This window comes from Nothobranchius furzeri, chromosome 12 (assembly GCF_043380555.1).
Source record: "Nothobranchius furzeri strain GRZ-AD chromosome 12, NfurGRZ-RIMD1, whole genome shotgun sequence".
NCBI lineage: Eukaryota > Metazoa > Chordata > Actinopteri > Cyprinodontiformes > Nothobranchiidae > Nothobranchius > Nothobranchius furzeri.
The window spans coordinates 70,144,367-70,165,442 of NC_091752.1; the positions used below are offsets into that span (position 1 = coordinate 70,144,367).

Sequence of the window (21,076 nt, forward strand, 5' to 3'; positions counted from 1 at the left end):
CAAACACAAAAATGGCTGTTACTCAGATATTCGGCCACATTTACCTGTGGCGGTATCAGGGAGTGGTTCGCGGCGCATATTAGTCCAGTTTACAGGATTTTATGTTGCAGTACAATGTTGTTTTCAGTCTGTCCTACGTGGCTTTGGTTCTTTCTTTTTGATGCAACATCATCTTAGTTTAAACTTCTGGCTCCTAATTTTTCATACTTGGTGTAATTCTCTGCTTGACCTTTCTCGATAAAGAAGTCTTTACTTGAACATAGATGTTAATGAGAAGCCACACTCGACTGTGTTATCCCAGCTCAGCGTCGTCTGTTCCATGAAGTTGGAACACGTAAACAACATGCTATGAAATACACGCCCCTCTTCCACATGGATATGATGGCGCACATTCTGAAGCTTGTGGGTGAAATTATTCTGCTGTGGTTTCATAACTTGGTCAGAGTCTCGGGCTTATTCCTTACACCTGGGGCTGATGTTTGTGCCGCTCAGATTTACGTCTAATGCCTATTAAACAACTAATCACAGCAGGAATTTCCTGTCACGTAAAATCCTCGCTGATCCGGAACGAACTCGCACAGATCCAAAAGACGTTTGAGCTCCAGCTCTTCCGGACCAGGCTGAGCCGAATCCACGGGGCAGGACTGCTCAGGCTTGAGCTAATAAACGATTGTCCGATCCTCTGTCAGCTCCGACAGCAGAGCATGTGAGGACGCCATTCAAGAATTGTGTGAACGTGTGGGAAGCAACACGGGTGATTGAGCTGTTGTCTTGTACGCCTCTGGCTTATGCAATTCCAGCAAACGTAGAATAATGCTGAACTTTTTAACACCACTCAGCAGCTTTTTCTCTGTACTGACACCATTTAAATTGATCTGACGATTAAATTACCCCAAGACAAGATGCAAAAGACCGAGGAGTTGGATACAATTTCCACTCTTTCCTTTGTTTTGAATGATGCTGTAGCAGGAAGTCATTTGGGGACAGGTATTGTGATGCAAGCAGCACACCAACAGAGACTTTAAAGGCCGGTGAATTCTGCCTCCTGCTACGGTCATAAGACCACATGACCATAAAAAACCCTCTTTTGTTGTGTCCTTCAGGACTTACTGGCTGCACTAAAGCAATAATAAAAAGAAATCCTCCCCGTTGTGAGGATGTAAGACTAGCCAAGTGAGATGAACACAAAGCGCTCTGTCCTAACCAGTTCATTTATTTTGTAGATGTGGGCTGAGGGAAAAGCAGGAGCAGGGATAAGACACAACAAGGATTGAACCAAGAGGTAATATTGACCAGAGAATGGGACCAGACCAGCCATGACCCACGGCAGACAGACTAACCAGAACGAGACAGACTCTTAAAGCCCGAGTCATAATTCTGCGTCTGCGTCAGCGCGGAGATACGCAACGCCATGATCCGTCCTTGCGGGCCTGCTGGAGAGCCCCGCAAGGACACACGGAGTCGAGCTCTCTTTTCTAAACATCCATCCGTTGAGACAGAGAACGCAAGCTTGTGATTGGTCAGGGCACCGCTGTCGTCCACACCGCCGCTAATGTGCCCTCAAAAACATAAAGAGAGCCGAGAACAACTAGCAGCAGACACGGAGAATAATACCTTGCGAAAAAACTCTAAAAACATGAACGTTTAATTCTCCCGTGACTGGAGGAGTGAAAAGATACGCAGCAAGCGTTTTATTTGTGGATGGAAATGACAGGAAACATGCGTTTAGAGGTGGCGAGCGCATGAAGAGGTGGAGGAGGATGAGAGACAAATTTGTCTGTCTTAAAAAGTCTCTTATATACAAAAAAAAAACAATATAAACACACGATCTTGGACCGATACATGACAGGATACCACAGAACAGCGCTACGCCCTCTGCTGTCCTGGCGGGGAATTGCTTTGCAACACTCTCCAGGAGACGGAGAAGTATGAGAGAAATGTCTCCGTGCGTGCGTGTCTCTGTTGGAGCTGACGGAGAAGCATGACTCCGGCTTAAGGCTAAAGGTGGACAAAGTTAGAGGTAGAAAGCACATGAGGTATTTTTGTATTTCAAGGTTTTCTTAATTTTCTTTTTACCACCAAACGAGATCAGAGGTGGACAGTTGTGTGATTGTTCCCTTAGCCAAATATCTCACCAACACAAACGGATTCTGAACAAAACTTTCCTAATGATTTCATTAAATGTACATCAACAACTAATCAACCCAATCCAAGATGGCTGCCACTAGGGCTGCAACAAACGATTATTTGGATAATCGATTAATCGGATGGGGTCTCGACACGATTAATCGATTAATCGGATTACATGGGGAAATTTTTAAAAACTGCTAGGGAAACGTTATTTCTCTCCTTCCTTCACTTTATTTAACACAACATTATTAGAAAACAGTTCAATAGCAGAAAAACAACATGCCATCACCTAAATTGTCTTATAAGGTGTATAGACAGAGACCCTAAGCTACATCTATCTGTGACCTAAAATGCTTGGTCCAAGTTAAACAGCTTAAGGGCAATTCTCATCTGTTTTGTTTGATCTCATCTGTTGACATTTATTTTAAATGTAATTAAACATAGGCTGTGAATTAATCAAAATTGATCACTATTTCCAAAAATGACTGAAAAAATACCAAATAAAACAAAAGTAAATGAATGCCATCCTCCTTGCGATGATGCCCTGGGCAACTGCTATAAAGTCACATCAAGAAATGCTGCTGATCATTCCAATGATCCCAAATAGACTCACATTAGGCCACATGAAAGCAACTGAACCCAAAAATATATTAACCAGTATATAACTGCACTCACACACAACACGCCTGCAGCAACAGTTAGGACTCCTCCCTCCCTTTTAAAAGCGTTTTTGCTTCTGAGGACATTGTGGTTGTAAAACCACATGCTAGTAGTCTGGCCCCGGTGTGATCAACCAGTTTCTGCGGGAATGTGACGGCGGAACCAGGGCCAAATTAACACTTTGTTGTACCCTGGGCAACAATATTCAAGGGCTCCATCATCACGGCCCAAGGATCACCATAATGTGGTCACATACAGAATATTTTACTGTAATATGCAGTAAATATACTCAATACTTGAATGCCTGACAACACGTAACCCGCCCAGAGTAACCTTTGACCCACCTCGTGTGGACTGACCAATGAGGAGAGGGTCTTAACTTGAGGCCCTCTCTTCATTGGTCAGTCTGCATGAGACTGACTCTCAACTGACGTTCAGTCGTAGGCAGCGAAGCGTCTCTGTGCAGCGCAAAAGCCCGGGTGGACAGTTTGTTTAATGTAGGGTGACCATATTTCCATTTCCAAACAAGAGGACAGGGGATTTGTGCCTATGACGTCACACTATGGCAACGCCACACAAACCATGTTGGGACCCATTTTTTGTAAGAACTAAATTAATATCAGATTCTGCCAATTAAAGGGCTCTAAAACAATTCATATGTAAATATTTTGCATATTTAATGCAAAATCTAATTTTTATGCTTTAGTGCTGCAACAAGGTTTTATTAATAATAAATTATTATACCTTTTGTTTTACTACAGCATCGGTACGCTTCCTGTTTACAGATGATTAAGGATGCTTGTTTCAGCTGTGAGATTAGACGATAGGATCAATGAAAAAATAAGTTGTCACACACTCCATGGAAACTTTCAGAGAATCCACAAATAGTGGCTTTCAAATGGTTTTGTTACTTTTTGCAAGTTTATAAAAGAAGCAGATGAGACAGCATGTCTGATAATTTAGTTTTTCATCTGATAATATTAGAACATGTCAGTAATGTCTGAGGGGCTTTTATAAACACCGTATAACTAACACTACTGGAGAGGGCATGAATTACACAGAGGCTTCTGGGGAGCCCAGTTATTGGGGGGGGGGGGGGGGCATTTTGCCTTGGCCCCCAAAATGTCTTGAAACGGCCCTGGGTGTGTGACTGAGTTTTGAAGGTGATCTGAATTGTATCAGATGTATAAATATTACATGTGTAGAACTTATTGTTTTTTACTGGTAAAAACGTGTAGTGGAGATAAATCTACCTACATTTTACTTTTCAACACTTTGTTTTGTTTCCTTGTTTTTATTGAACTATTTTCCTGTCCTGTCTGTCTCTCATCTTCCTGCATCTCCTCTTAATTCTCCAGAAAATCTGTTGCCTGGATTCTTACCTTTTCACCTCATCAGTTACTTTTGAGCAGATCAAAGATCTCCTGACCGAAAAGCGCAGAGCGCGTTTTCGATGCTGCGTGAGGTGACATCACCGCAGCACAGGTGATGGGCTCCGCAGTAGCGAGCTTCAGGCACAAATAAGACAGAAAATAGAGAACATGTGCGGACATGAACGATCGTGTGCTAATTATAGTTTTTTGGTTGCGCCACTTTGAGAATGGACCGTGCGCTGGAAGCAGCTGCCTGGATCGCTGTGCAACAATGCGGAACCGGTTCGCAGCAGCGCAAGTCTGCGGCTCTCCCTCGCGCTGATCTGCCGGCTCTCCCTTGCGCTGATCTGCGGCTCTCCCTTGCGCTGATCTGCGGCTCTCCCTCGCGCTGATCTGCCGGCTCTCCCTCGCGCTGATCTGACTTGCTCTGGTCTGCGCGCAACGGCGGGCGGGAAGGGGGGGCGCTTTTGGAAGAGTTGTGCGACACAACGAATCGATGACGCAATTCGTTGCCAACGCTTTTAGTAATCGATTTTCATCGAATTTATCGATTCGTTGTTGCAGCCCTAGCTGCCACATCAGTCAATGTTAAAAAAAAACAAAGTGAAGCAAATTCTGCCAATTTGACAGATATTGAGCTAAACTTTGGCGTCCTCGTTGCTGAGTGTTAATTCTAACTCATACTAACGCAAATCTTGCATAACAATACAACTTCAACATTTATCAACATGAGATGCTTTTAGTTTAAAAATCTGGCAAGGGCTTTTGATTCCATCCTGCCGGATGGTTCCAAATAGATATGCAAATAGTTGATTTACTCAATTCTATTAATTTACTAGGCTGCACAGTGGTGCAGTGGTTAGAGCTGTTGCCTTGCAGCGAGAAGGTCCTGGGTTCGCTTCCCAGCTTGGGATCTTTCTGCACGGAGATTGCACGTTCTCCCTGTGCATGTGTGGGTTCTCTCCGGCTTCCTCCCACAGTCCAAAAACATGACTGTTAGGTTGACTGGTCTGTCTAAATTGTCCGTAGGTGTGTGTGTGTGTGTGTGTGTGTGTGTGTGTGTGTGTGTGTGTGTGTATGTGTGTGTGTGTGTGTGTGTGCATGATTGTTTGTCCTGTGTGTCTCTGTGTTGCCCTGCGATGGACTGGCACTCTGTCCAGGGTGTACCCTACCTGATTGGCCTTCGCCCGCTGGAGATAGGCACCAGCCCCCCCCCCCCCCCCCCCCCCCCCCCCCCCACACACACACACACACACACACACACGAGGCTGAGAGCGACAGCGAGGTTTTCGTTCCGAAGAGGAACGCCTCGTCCGTTATATGGAACTGGTTTGGTTTTTCACCAGATGACAAAGGGCAGCGAAACGTCATTTACAAGGAGAGCGTCAAGGCAAGTGATGGCAACACCACGAACTTGTTTAATCACTTGAAAAGAAGGCATCCCAAACAATACAATGAGAGCCAGCTGGCAGCGAAAGCTAAAAAGCCTGCGGCTACAGCGGCTAGTGCTTCTTCCAGGCAGCAAACGCTAACAAACACTCACAAAACTCCCTCCCTACGACAGAGACAGCAGACGACGGAACAGCGTGACAGATGCAGTGACGTACCACTTGGTTAAAGATTTGTGTCCCGTGCGAACAGTAGGAGCGGGATTTAAGAACATGATAAAAACATTGGATCCGCGCTACGAGTTTTCCAGCCGCAAGTATTTTTCAAACACCACCCTTCCACGCATGTACGCTGAATGCAAAGTGAGAGTTGCAGAAAATATTCAGAATGCGCAGTTATTTGCTACCACAAGCGATCTCTGGTCCAGCCGCACATCAGAGCCGTATTTGAGCTTAACTATCCACTACATGAGCAACTGGGAGCTACATAGTATTTTGAACAAGTTCATGTTTGCATAATACGTTTGCAATTGACATGTTTGCACTTTAAATATGTTTACGATTTTAATTTATGTTAAGTTACTTAAAAACGAGAAAAACTGATTTTTGTAATTGTTTCTCTCAGGGCTTTTATCATCTCTGGTGTGAGTTTAAAATATAAGTGTGTCTTCACTAGTACCATGCAGACGCACACCTATCTGGAACAATCCTGACATTTTGCAAAACAACAAAATGATGAACCTTCCGGACTGGAAAAATAAAGGAATCCTATACCTGGAACACATATATGAAGGATTGGACTTCATCCCATTTAATCAAATAGTCTCCCAATTTGGAATGGATAAGAATAGCTTTTTAGAATATCACCAAATTAAATCTGTAGTCAAACAAAAATTTAAGCTCAATAAAATAGAATTACAAACACCACCAAGGGTATTAGACTTCTATAATCTCAAACCCCCCAAACTACTGTCTAAAGTATATAAGACACTGTCCAAAATAGACGATAAAATTGCAATCCCTATTGAAAAATGGGAGGTGGATCTATCAGTTAGCTTTGACCAGGACTTCTGGTCCCAAACTTGTTTAAAAACTTTTAAAATGATCAGACACTCCAATTTACAATTAATTCAGTACAAAATTCTACACAGAGTACACTATACAGGTCATCGGATGTTCAAGATGGGGTTTGTGTCGTCTGACACCTGTACACACTGCACAAACAACATTCCTGACAATTACATTCACGCACTGTGGTCCTGCCCACCTGTCCAGGAATTTTGGGGTAGAGTATGTGAGGATCTGTCAAAATGTCTGAAATGTCATATCCCAACTTCCCCCTCTCTTTGTTTACTGGGACAGCTGCACGATGTCCCGATTGCAACATCTTTGGTTCACGTGGTTCTGACTGCCATATGCATCGCTAAGAAAACTATCCTCTTGAATTGGAAAAATAGAGAAAGTCTCTGCATTAACCAGTATAGAAATCTTTTGTTAGATCATATTACACTTGATATAGCCTCTGCTTCCACTTCAGATGAATCTCTCTGGGCTCCTTTGATCGGTTCCATCACATAGCGAGGGTGGGGGGCCGTTGATGTTGTCCTGCGGGATGGTGTGGGTGGGGGGGTGGGGGGTCTGAGTTTGGAGTATCCGGATGTTCCCTGGAGGTGGGTTCACTGGGGGGTGTCTGGGACTGGGGGGCCGTTGCCCCCCTCTGGAGGTGCTTGGGTCGCCTCGGGGGGTGGACTGCTGGCGGTTGTGAGTGGGGCCCTTTGGGGATCTTGGCGGCGGCCATGGGTCACTGCCTGGCGGCTGCAATGCCCCTGGGCGGGTCTGGGTGGGGGCCTGGGGGCTCGGGGTTTGGGGGTGGCCGGCCCCGTGTGGGGATCTGGGCGGGGCCTTGGGGGTCGGGTCCTGACATGTATGCTGCCGGGAAGAAGGCAGGGACACCCAGCAGTGCCTGGCCCGGGTTCGGGGGCCTCAGGTAGACCTTGGCTCCTCTGCCGTTCCATCACAGGGGAGGGGGAGGTCCAGGAGGGGGAGGACCCAACCTTACCTGGATGTCCCATGTCTTATATATTCTGGAAGTTGTGCAAATGCAGGGGTGGGCATAGATATTCTGCTGGGGTGGGGCTGGGTTGGTGCCCTCGGACTCCGTGAGGCTCTGTAATGCTGCTGCTTTGGGCCCTGGCAGGATGGGCTGGGGTCTCCTGCCCTGGGTGGCAGTTTGACAACAGAGGTGCATATTGGGGCCAGTAGGGGAGCTGGCTCCCTGGAGGGCTGAGCCCAACCAGCCATTCCTCCCCATCCCCGCATATTTCTCTCCTCCTGCTCCCTCACATCATCACACAAACATACACATAGGACCTTGGGGGGTAGGCAAGTCAGGGAGTGCGGGTATGGACCCCATTTCCGCATGCCTGTGGAAACCTGCCCCCCAATTTTATTTGCACCTTATACACTTCCACTGACGACATTCCACACAAACACACACTTAGGGCCTTGGGAGTGAGCACATTCAACGGCATTTGGCAGGGGGATATCTCAGCCTCCTCCCGAGTGCCGGTGCCCACTTCCAATTTTAAACCGCATTTAGACACTGATGGCTGAGGGTGTAAGTGGGGTGGTGCAGTGGCATCAGCTGGCATATGCCGGATGATGCCCGCACTGCCCACTCACCACAGCCATGGAATACACCTCATGATCACACAACACTATATTGGAGCAGGCGGAGGGAGACTAGGGGTCTGAGCCACCTCTGTTGTTGCTAGGCTTCCTGGGACTGGAGGCTAGGAGGGAGATCTGGCCGTCTGGTTGGGGTGTGGGGTGGTGGGTTGCTGTGCTCGGCGTTGGGCGGGGGAGCCTGCTCTTCAGCACCCCAGCAGAAAGGGTCAAACTCTGGTTACCGGTGATGGTTGTACCCCATGTGCAGCAGTACCGGGACCAGAGTGAATAGGGTGTGTATGGGGAGCATGAGTGAGTGTCCGGCGTGCATTTTTGTAAGTCTTGGGTTGTATGTGCATGTGTGAGCATGAGGGAGGGAGTGTGTGACTGTGTTTGTGTATGACTGTATATGTCAGGTGGGGCCTTTGACTCCTCCCCTCTACTGGAACTTCTCTTGATAATATAGATCTCTGTCCCCCCTCCCCCTGCCACACCTGGTGTGGGGGCTTGTGCCATGGTCTGCCTGAGTGTTCTTGGCAACCGGGTCTGGGGGTTTAAGATTTTGGCATCTGCCTGATAGATCCCGGTGGCTGCCTGGTGGGGTCTGGGTCCCTGGGCTCTGCTGGGTCCCCGGCGGGGGTGGTCGCCCCTGGGTCCCGGGTCGCTGGGTCCCGGGCTCGGCCGGCTAGGGGGTGGGAGGCTGCGGGCGGGCCTGTGGGCTTGCCGCTGATGTCTCCCGGGACTCTGCCGGCTGCTGGTTGTGGCCCCCCGGGGCGATCCTCTGTGCCTCTCGAGGGGGGCGGGGGCCTTTCTGGTTGCAGTCTCCTTGGGGTTCCTGCATTCTGGGGCAGCGCCTGGATCTCTGGGACTTGGAGCTCCCCCCGTCTCCTGCGCATCTTTGGGGGGCGGATCTGTGGTCCCTCACACTCTCTGTTGGACGCTCCTATAGAGAAACCTTACATAAACAAGCGCGTGTACACACACAGGTGCTCACATGGTGCTCTCAAAAGTATGGGCTTGGGCACGTTAAACACAGGTCTTAAGACTATGGTGGGCACTTAATGCGTTGTGATTTATTATCGTGATTCTTCAGTTAAGCAATGTTGATTATATATATATATATATATATATATATATATATTTTTTTTTTTTTTTCTTTTCATCAAGTTGACGCAGTGATAGGTAGATCTTGTTGTATTGTTGTTGTGTCCCTTTTTTTGTGTCCCTTTGTTTTTTTTGTCTCTTTTTCTGCAGGTCTAGAAGCAGACTCTTGTTCATTTTTGTTTATTTTTGTGGAACCCCCCCCCCCCCCTCTCTCTCTCCCCACCTTTTCTTTTCCTTTCTCTTTCACCTCTGTCTCCGTGTCTGGTCGGAATTACCAAGCATTCAACAACAATAACAATAAAGTTTTAAGTATCAGGCGTGACATTAAAAGCAAACGCTTTGATGCTCCACCTGAGAATAAATCTGTAAGGCTTGTCACCAGCATTCAGACATCAATTCTGCTTGCTTCACAGCCAGACAGGACACGGTAAAAAAAAAATTAAAAATTAAAAAAATATATATATAAGTGTGTTAGCACTGTGCTGATTATCCCTAATATGAATAAATGTTTATTTATTCAATGTTTCTCTTCTTTAATACGCAATTGAAGTTATGCTATTCATGGATAAAAAATCGTGATAAAATCGAAATCGTGATAAAATATTGGAAAAATCGTGATATTCTATTTTTGCCATATCGCCCAGCCCTAATCCAGGGTTGGATCGCGGGGGCAGTAGCCTAAGCTGGGAGGCCCAGATTTTTCTCCTCTCAGCCACTTGGGCCAGCTCCACCGGGGGGAATCCTACGGCATTCCCTGGCCAGCCAAGAGGCATATTCCCTCCAGCGTGTCGTGGGTCTTCCTTTAGGTCTTCTCCTGGTGCTTGGAAAACCTCAACAAGGAGGCATCCAGGAGGCATCCTAACTAGATGCCTGAGCCACCTCAACTGGCCCCTCTCAATGGCTCCATTAATTAATTAGCTAACCCACTAGCAGTGTTGCCTTAAATAGCTCCGTTTTGATGAAAAAGAAACTTATTTCTTCATTTAACAGCGGGAAATTCTGGCATTTTATCCATTTTGATCAAATGTGGACCAAATATTGTACAAATAATATGTATTGATTGTTAACTTGTTATTTAAGGGACAAACTAAAAACCACTTATGTTAATGTCAGGTTGTTTTTTAACCATAGCAACAATACGTCCTTGTTGCCATGACGCAACAGAGTACGGGTGTGTTCCAAATGGTGTTCTCGTCCTCCCATACTCGGTAGAAGGGACCTCCTAGAGTACTAACCAAGAACATACTTGTCCAGTACACAAGAATGTACTAGCATCCTTGGGTATTGAGAAACAGCTCACCTGTCTGACAGCTGAAGTTTGGACAAAACTGGATCATAAGATCCAAACACAGCAGCAGGTCTACAACAAGGACTACGGTTCTGCAAAGTCCAGACCTCAACCTGATGATGGTGCCATGAGGGGACCACACGAGGGCCAGACACAAACACCCAGAAACCTCAATGAACAACGTTGTGAAGAAAAGTAAGTCAACGTTACTCCAATAAATTAAGTTGAAGAAGTTGGTTGGGAGACATGGGGTGGACCCAGTTTCTCCACACCGTTTATGCCACTTGACCCACTTATTGTCAGATTTGTGACCCATTTAAAATGTTCATCTAACATCGTATTAACCTCATTTTGGACCTAATAGAGAACACAATGTCTTCTAACAATGTGAAATCTAGCCCCAGAGTGATCACGGTTGCTATTTTATTAAACTAAATACGGGCAGAATTTCAACTTTTCTGTTTCCTTGGTGCTAATTTTGCATTTACTCCTCTAAAAACCCCACAGTCTTACAAACGTCCTTTCTTTGGTTCAAATTAGGAATTCCAACAAAAAGGGCAAAAAGATTCATGTTAGTCATGTTGGATGTTGCTTCATGGGCACGACCCTTGACCCCAGCTGCACAGAAGGGTGGGTCACAATATGGCGCATCAAAAAAAAACCTGTGTGTGTGTGTAAAAGATGGTGCATGGCAGATGGGAAGATGAGACCATGGGATCGACACAGCAGCCGAACACACACACACACACACACACACACACACACACACACACACACACACACACACACACACACACACACACACACACACACACACACACACACACAGCCAATCACCCATTGATTCTACACACACACATAAAGATAACATGAGCATTGAACTTGTGTTATAAGCTGAATGCACATATGCTTTAAACTATAACACTATGTCTCACACACACACACACACACACACACACACACACACACACACACACACACACACACACACACACACACACACACACACACACACACACACACACACACACACACACACACACACACACACACACACACACAGCCAATCACCCATTGATTCTACACACACACATAAAGATAACATGAGCATTGAACTTGTGTTATAAGCTGAATGCACATATGCTTTAAACTATAACACTATGTCTCACACACACACACACACACACACACACACACACACACACACAGATATTGACGTTAAATAATTCTACTGGCCTGCCTGAATCTAGGGAAAGAGACTTTGTGATTCTGACTGTTAGATGATTAATTCCCATGCAGCTCCTGTCACACATCACAGCAGAAGAGCTGCGAGCGGAGCACACGACGGATGATGAGACGTGAAATCGTCAGCACACCTCTATAATCCCCCCCCCCCCCCTCCAGTTCTTTAAATGGCTCTTTTCACGGAGAAGGAGGTCATTTTTTTTCTGCGAGCAGATTGCTCCGACTCAATTCTTCTCTTGACAAATGATTTGGAGAATTCTACCTATAGCATGTAAACACACACACACACACACACACACACACACACACACACACACACACACACAAATGTGCCGAAGCCCTCAGGATGCTGATGTTGGAATGGCCTGCAGGCTGCTCATCTTTGTTCAGTTCACATGACTGAACCACACACTGATGGGGGGGGGGGGGTCTGTGGTTACACAGGCTGTCTCATAACGGATGAGTGCTGCAGACATTTGAACGCATCAGATCAGCACACATGACTGACCACTCCTCATCGGCATTTCCTCTACGAGACTGTGAAGGGAGTAAAAACGAACTAAATCCTGAAGTTAATTAAATAACAGCAAAGAACCAGGTCACAAATCTGCCCGTATGTGACCTGAATTTATAAATAACAAATGTCTCTGAGTAAAACACGGTCGCAGTGTTGGAATAGGCTCAGGAGGGACTCTAACCCTCCATAATACACAAACACAGGTCTGTAAACCAGCAGCATAAATAAACTGGTGAATGTATGCAGATGTCTTGATTTGGCGCTCTATCAGTTAGGTGGACCAATCACAGTGCTCTATTGGTTTGGTGGGTCATGCATAGCGCCCTCCAGGACAAGAGTTTGAGACCCCTAAACTTGGCCAGAGCATAGTTAGCTCAGAACATGAAACGGTGATGGCTCTTAGCTACCACATCGAGTTTTAGCTCAAGTTCTCTAAAGTCATTTTGGGGTGTTTCTCAACATCAAGGCGCCTGGCCTTGCGAGGCGATGTCCTGCGAGGCCAGGCGCCTTGCTAACGAGGACACTGTCCTTCCTTGGTCAAAGAAAACAGTTAAATGGAACAGACTTGCATCACGTGACCGCGACTTCCACGGCGGTCACGTGACGTCACGTGACACGGGAGACAACGTTATATTTTATAAGTATTAGTTTCAATATAAATATATAACGAGCCTTTTACTTTTTAAATTGTGTACATGTTTATGAAATTAAAAATATAAGTGAGTTACTACCCGCTAGCCACCGAAGCTGCAACTACTAAGCTACTAACCAACCATAGATAACTTCTTTGGATCTAAAAAAACATTTTAAATTAGCTGACTTACTTTTAAACTTGAAAATTGTCCCGAAGTAACGGCCAGCTTCTGATCCGCCGTCTTTTTGAAAATACCGCAGTGTATTCTGGGTAATTTTTGACCAAGGCTAGGCTACAAGACACCTCCTGTGTATCCTCGTTCAGCTAGCTAAACGGCTAACAAACGGAGAACACGCACCTCGGTAGAACATGAACACTGGAACCAATTGGAACACGTCTTGGCGGCTCCTGATGACGTATCTCCTAGGCAGCCGGGGCGGGGCCAAGACATCAAGGAAAGGTTCCTTGGCATTGAGAAACACCCCATGGACTTTCCTAAGTTAGCTGCAACAGCCATCTTAAATCAGGTCGATTCCAACAGTTTACAGGAAAATGTTTAAGAAAGACCCTGCCTAAACTGTTGGTGCCTAAAATAAATGTTGCTGAGAACGTTTAGCCACTACTAAAGCAAACTTTAGCCCAATAACTGTAATAACAGCCAGCGTTAGGAGTAGGAATTACAACAGAAATTACATTAATTTTTCCTGTGATAAGACTAAATGTAAAATGTACGGGAATTTCTGTAATGTGAGTTATGGCAGATACTATAGAATATCCATAGAACACTTCCTGTAGCTCACATTTAACATTAATTTAACGCTGTGGTCAATAGCATGATGTCAGCAAGGAGAGGAGGAACGATTTTTACATTGGAACAGCTATAGTCGTCCAACTGAAGCATTAAGTAACTTTTAAAGTACGTACTTCAAGATTAAGTAGATGACCTTTGAATTAGGGCTGCACAATATATCGAAAAATTATCGTCATCGCGATAACAGGAAGTGCGATAGGCCCATTGCAAAGCACGTCAAAAACGGTGATAAATGTTTGGTTCAAACATTTCCATCCGTGTCATACATCAACTTTTTGTAAACCAGCTCTGTTTTTTACGCGGAAGTATTATTTGACCAATCAAATGTAGCCCTTCTGATATGCGGCCAATCAGATGGGTCCGTTCACGTAATACGCCCGCCCCCTACGTAGACCCTTAGGATGGAAAGCAACACCCAAACTGAGTTAGCGGCGCCATTCCCTTGTTCGTCATGCTGGCTCAGAGCAACGAACGCACTTTGTGCTGAGGTTTCTGGGATCAGCGCTACTTTCAAACGTGAACGTGAGTCCGCTCGGTGTCGTTAAGCAGCTGATAATAACCGGGCTGACTCCGACACGTGCCGGTGAACCAACCCACCTACCTTTATGTCGCTAGTGTTCCACCGGGTGGTGACGTTAGCCCCAGGCTCCGGTTAGCTTCCAGCTAAAAGGCTACAGCACTCTCCTCCCAGTGCCACCCTGCTAAAGAGGGCCTGGAAAAGTTCCCCCACACATCAAAGTGATTTTGCCTTTATGAGCTTTTATAACCGTGTTAATCAGGATAGTTCATTTGCTGCTGCACATAAACTGTCAGTCAGAAGCTCTGCTAGCCGCTTATCTTAAGAGGAGCTAGTTCAATTTGTTAGCTTGTTGTGCAGCTGCATATTTTTGCAATAAAAATGTTATGTTGTAATGGAATTCATGCATTAGTTTTTGTTTTCCTTGAACCCAGAGCAGACGTCACACGCCAGACGACATCAACACTGCATACTTTAGTATTTGTTCATTTATCGCGAGTAATACGATATCGCAATATTAAGCACTGTTATCGAATATCGCAGGTTTTCCTAATATCGTGCAGCCCTACTTTGAATTGTGAAAAATACTTGTGGATGGATGCACCCCAGTTCCCAGAACAGTCGTCTTAGCGCACCAACCTAGCTTGAATGCTAAGTAAATTGTCATGGTCTGTGTCTGCGTCTCCCCTCTTGTGTCTCCTTGTGCCCTCCATTTGTCTCTAGATTCCCCTTTTGTGTCTCATAGCGCCCTCGTGTGTCCTTTGTCTGCGTCTCATTTATGTTTCTTCTGTTTGTTGCCCTTCTGATCATTCCCCTCAGGTCCGGCGTTCATTCAGTCGTCCCCAGCCCCTCCAGTTGTAGCTCTAGCCTCTTTATTCCCCAGCATAGTGTGTGTATGTGTGTGTGTGAGTGCATGTGTGTGTGTTAGTGTGTGTGTGTGCGCGTGTCCACTCCCCAGCTCAGTGTTTGTGTGTGTGAGTGTATGTGTGTTATTGTGTGTGTGTGAGTCCTTTATCAGTCTTTAGGTTTAGTTTTAGGGTTATCTGCCCTCCTCTGGTTCTGTTCCCATTTAGCTTATTGTAGTCACCTGCTCTCCCTCCAGCCCTCACTCCACACACCTGCTGCTTGTTTCCTTTATTGCTCCTTCCTGTCTATATAAGCCCTGTCTTGTCTCTGTGTTGTGTCTGTCCATTGTGTGGTGCTCTAAGAGAGCTTTTGGTGTCCTGTGTTCCAGGACTTTTGGAATTTTGGCTCGCTGCCTTTTTGGATTTACTTTTGTTTGTTTCATCCTGCAATAAAAGGATAATTTACTTTACTTCATCTCCTGCCTCTTGTCGTCTGAGTAATCTGCACTTTGGGTCCTACCATCCCCTCAACGTGACATAAATCTGCATTGAATTAAATGGTAACTGGCCTGCATTTGATGTAGCAACTTTTAGAGTCATAGAACCCCCCAAGGTGCTTCACAACACACCCCTCCCACCCACCCACACACACACACTGGTGGTGATAAACTACATTGTGGCCACAGCTGCCCTGGAACATACTGACAGAAGCCAGGCTGCTGTACACAGGAGCCACCGGTCCCTCCGACCACCAGCGGCAAGCCGGAGGGTGAAATGTCTTGCTCATGGACACAATGACAGCGACAGACTGAGCGGGATTGAACCTGCAGTTTTAAAGTAAGACATTTTGCCAAAAGGGACTCGAATATAAGTCTTGCCTAAAGTGTAGCCTAAAGTAGTGTAACTAGTGTACTTGTAGTGTCACATATTTGAGACAGTAGTAACAGTTTTCCCCCTTAGAGACAGGGTGAGTTAGCTCAGCCATCCGGGAGGGGCTCGGAGTAGATCCGCTGCTCCTCCACATCGAGAGGAGCCAGCTGAGGTGGCTTGGGCATCTGGTTAGGATGCCCCCCTGGTGAGGTTTTCCAGGCACGTCCAACCAGGAGGAGACCTAAAGGAAGACCCAGGACACGCTGGAGGGACTATGTCTCTCTGCTGGCCAGGGAACGCCTTTGGATTTCCCCAGAGAAGCTGGCCTAAGTGGCTGGGGCGAGGGACGTCTGGGCCTCTCGGCTTAGGCTACTGCCTCCGTAACCCGACTCCGGATAAGCGGAAGAAAATGGATGGATGGTTGGTTGGTTACAGTTTTAAACTATAAGGGGTTTTGCCCAACACTGATAATGGTTGACTTGGTCTATAGCAATTACCTGATGTGGCGGCCATCTTGAATTGGGTTAGGAACCAGGCAAAAATATTATAGTCAGCCTTTTGCCTTGGAATAAAATTTAAAACAGGCATAATGAGTCAGGTTTGTTTTTCTAACCCAAAATTTGGTTCATTTAGCAAAAATAAAGTTTCACTTGACTTAAAGGTCAAAAACTAAGTGAAGACAGCAAAATGTGGTGATGACTGTGCAGTAGATGGATGCCAATATGAAGTCACGCAGCTAAAATGTGCCTTTGTTTACCAATCAGCATGCAGAGAAGAGGTCACGTTAGAGAACATCTCACCTGCAGCCTCCTGCGCCTTATTATCCCAGAGTCCTCCATGGTGTGGTCTCCTACTGGGGGCTCCCTCCCACCAGAACAACCATTTGACCGTTAGTTCGTGTCTGAGCTCGGCGCGACCAGAACTGCAGAACAACAACAGCAGCCAAAGAGTCGCGCGCACTCAGGAGGAGATCGGAGTCACGTCGAGGTGCTCCACATAAACGTCAAACGTTCCCACGCCTGAAGGCTTCCAGCAGCTTCTCTAGCGACCTGCTCCTCCTCTGCTGACACTCCTCTGTGAGCTCCAGCATCCCTCCCGGAGCAGCCTTCGCGTTCAGACGGAGGTCCGCGCGCCTCGCTCGGTCCAGCTGAGCAACCCGAGGCCTGCACGCGCCAGCGCCACTCAGTGCGCGAGGCGAGCAGACGCTTTCAGCCGCTGCTGATCACAAAGGGACGCGCGGCGGCGGGGGAGCGGCTCAGCTCCTCCTCCCTTCCACAAACACCTCCAACAGTTGTTTTGATGCAGCTGCAGCAGCGATGTTTCTGAGCTTGGCTGGGATTCCCTCTCGCTCCTCCTCCTCCTCCTCCTCCTGCAGCCCTGATTCTCCTCATCTGAGCGGAGTAAAAACGTCATCCAGCCCCCTCCCTGCTGCAACACCCTACTCCTCCACTGGATCTGCAGAGAGCGAGGACACGTGGTGTATTAATATCCTGAGAGCTTCTGTCGTGTTGACTCGTTCAGTAGTGGATCAACACGCCACTGATCATCTCATCAGTAACCGAGCAGCTAGCAGCAAGTTTCATTCATTCATTCATTCATTTAAACCTTTTATAGTTCAGAATAAAAATCTGGTCCTGATCAAGTGAGCAGCTTTAAGCACTAAAACTAAACAATGAAGTCGTTAGCCTCAAGAGAAAACTGATCATCAGTGTCCCACGTTTAAAAAATGCAAATGTGGCAGTTTAATGGTTAAAGGTGCTCGTGAGTTTATCACATTTATGTCTTTGAACAGAAGAAAAACATAACTTTAATTTTAAAAAATGCTGTTTAATTAGTGTGCTATGACTTTTGGTAGCAACCATGGACGTAATTTTTTTTGGGGGGGGGGGACAGGGGGGACATGTCCCCCCCACTTTTTCCAAAGTCAAGTTTTGACCCCTGCACTTTTTACCATCCAAAAACAATATTACGCTATATTAAATTGACACTAGTTGAGCTCTAGGACCAAGCAGAAAACAACCGTTTGTGTTGAAGCCGGTTTCCCATTAGCACATACTGTAAAGATACCCCCCCCCCCCCCCCGTGTCCCCCCCCCACTTCTAAAGTGAAAATTACGTCCTTGGTAGCAACACATTCTAAAGTGTGGGCAGAAGGGACAGAAAATGACATTTATTATTATTATTATTATTATTATTATTATTATTATTATCATCATCATCATCATCATCATTAATAATATTAATAATAAATATTATGAAATTAATAATACTAATAATAACAATAGATTTGATTTTAAAGTGCCTTACTTGACACCCAGGGACACGTTACAGTCATGGGAAAAATTAAACAAGATTACAAATTACAAAAATATATAAAAACACTGAGATGTAAAAAATTAAAACTATGTGGTAAACGCTTGTCTGAAGAGGTGGGTTTTGAGTTTTGATTAAAAAGTTGGAGGGAGGGAGTGGTGCAAAGATCAGGGGGAAGAGGATTCCAGAGGTGGGGAGCAGAGCGGCTGAATGCTCCACTCCCCATGGTGACGAGGCGAGTGCGGGGAGCCGAGAGATGAGGAGCAGAAGAGGAGCGAAGTGAGCGAACAGGAGTGGTGATGTGAATGAGAATGGATATGTAGTATGGAGTCAGGTTATGAAGAGCTTTGAAAGTGATGAGCAGAATTTTAAATTCTCTGTTTAATGGGGAGCCAGTGCAGCGTAGCGGGATGGAGGTGATGTGATGAGAGGATGGAGTCCTAATGAGGACAGGTGCATTCTGGAGAAGCTGCAGCTTATGGAAGGATTTGCTGGGGAGACCAAAGAGAAGTGAGTTGCAGTAATCTGACGAGGCTGTGGACAAGATGGCAGTAGTGTGAGGGGTGAGAGATAGACAGAGACGGGAGATGTTACGCAAATGGAAATGAGCTGACCGGGTAATATTGTTGACGTGAGATTGAAAAGAAAGTGTGCTGTCGAGGACGACACCCAGGCTCTCAACACGAGGAGAGGGCGTAACGGCTGAGTTATCAGTAGAGATGGGGAAACGGTAACATTTGGAGAGAATATGAGGAGTGCCTACCAGGAAGTCTTCAGTTTTAGAACTGTTCACTTTGAGGAAGTTGGAAGTGAACCAAGAATGGACTTCTTGGAGACGGAGCGTAAGGGAGGAAGGTGGAAGGGAAGTTGAGGGTTTAGTTGAGAGGTAGAGCTGGGTGTCATGCGCATAACAATGAAAATGAATGCTGTGTTTATAGAATATAAACCTAGTGGGAGAAGGTAAATGATAAACAGAAGGGGCCCCAGGACAGAACCCTGGGGCACACCAGCAGGAACAGGAAAGAGACTGGATTTATTTGACTTCAGTTGGACGAATTGTGTACGGCCAGAGAGGTCGGAGGTGAACCAGGCAAGAGGAATGTGAGTGATACCTATGGAAGACAGTCTGCTGAGGAGAGTACAAGTGCTGCTGTGAGATCGAGAAGAATGAGAATGGACAACAAACCAGAGTCAGAAGCATCAAGATGGTTATTGGTGGTTTTGGGAAGTGCTGTTTCGGTGCTGCAGAGAGGATAGTTGCCAGATTGAAAGTTTGCTAAACAACAAGTGGGTTTTAGTGAAATGAGTAGAAAACAAAAACACTTTGTTCCTGTAGTAGTCGTTAAGGTTTTAAAGGGAACATATTATGACTTTTTCTGAAGTTATAATAGTTCTATGGTTGATGTTCTTGGTCGTGAAGTTCTTTGCACAAAATCCTGCTCACATACAGTGTCAGCAGTTTTATTCTTGACAGTTTCAGTACCTTCCAGAATGAGCTGCTTCAAGGATCTGTCACTTTAAGCAAACAAGCTGGAGCTGGCCACGCCCACCATCCAGTGCTCAGTTAGCTGAAGGCGAATTTCCCTGTGTGACATCACAAACGGGGACTTTTTGAATCAGCTTGTTTTACGCACATGATTCCTAAACCCAAACACTGACATAAAACAAATGGAAGGATTAATTTTATGCTCGGACCATTTATAGAGGCAGACGAGACCCACATGGCAATACAAAAGATTTTAAATGAGTTTTGCATAAAATGCAAAGTTAAGGTTAAATATACGCAACAACCTGTGGTTTACTTATTTCTTTAACAAAAAATCCTGTTGGAGGTTTATTTTCTGGGACAGTAAACGTTTGAAAGACTTTTTTCATCTGGTGAGGTGGATTTGATGTGAGCTTTCCCCTCACAGTTAAAACTACCAACAGCTGAGCTTTGTGGTACTGAACAAAGTTCAGAGTTCTAGTTTTCCTCTAAAACCAAATATGACGTATAGACACAAAATAATCTGGCTGCAACGTTTTCATATTTTTAAAATATTTTTACATTTTCATGAGCCAGTGTGCTAAAACAACCCTTCACAGGGTTAGTGACAGGCCTCACGGAGGCTGAGGAGACATTTCAGCTGCTAGACAGCAAGGCGTTAGGTTTTGCTTTCGGTTCTACAAACAGACACTAGGTGGTGCTAAAAGTTAGCCAAAACTGCCCAGCTCCCCTTTAAGTCCTGCCTCTTCCACGTAAACTAATAGGACATTGACCTTGTTAGAGAATAACAGTTCAGCTAAGATAAGCCCTTTTTGCCGAGTCCCGGAGTTCTTACCTTTGGTGTGAGTGCACTGGTTTCCTTCAGGCACTCTGAGTGAATCCCACTAAACTCTAAATTAACTCTAGGTGTGTGTGTTGTCTGTATGTGTCCCTGTAGACTGGAGACCCGTCCAGAACGAACTCTGTCTCTCGCCAAATGACCACCACAGAAACACAGAAATACCAGCTCCCTCTGTTATCTGGTAAAATAATGAAGCTCTGGGATATCATGGTTTCACTCGAGATGATGCAGGGTTAGAGTTTAATGCAAACCTACTATCTATGGTCTAAAGGTGCTACTGACCCACAACAACAGTAATGCAAGGGCAGAAACATGGGCATTCCAAGTAGATTTGATAAATACAATATCGTCATGAGACTCAACTTTAGCCGTTGTCTGGCCACGCTCG

At 45.8% G+C, this 21,076-nt stretch overlaps 1 protein-coding gene across 5 annotated transcripts in view; it reads right to left on the minus strand.

The window, feature by feature from the left end:
• Positions 1–17,625, minus strand: part of LOC107376225 (microtubule-associated serine/threonine-protein kinase 1) — a 98,694-nt gene extending 81,069 nt beyond the window's left edge. For all 5 annotated transcript variants that reach the window (XM_070542875.1, XM_054750756.2, XM_070542874.1 and 2 more), the window contains exon 1: positions 16,850–17,625. In XM_070542875.1, coding sequence (XP_070398976.1) covers positions 16,850–16,888 — 39 coding nt within the window. In that variant the 5' untranslated portion in view covers positions 16,889–17,625. The remainder of the gene's footprint in view (positions 1–16,849) is intronic.
• Between the last annotated feature and the right edge of the window lie 3,451 nt (positions 17,626–21,076).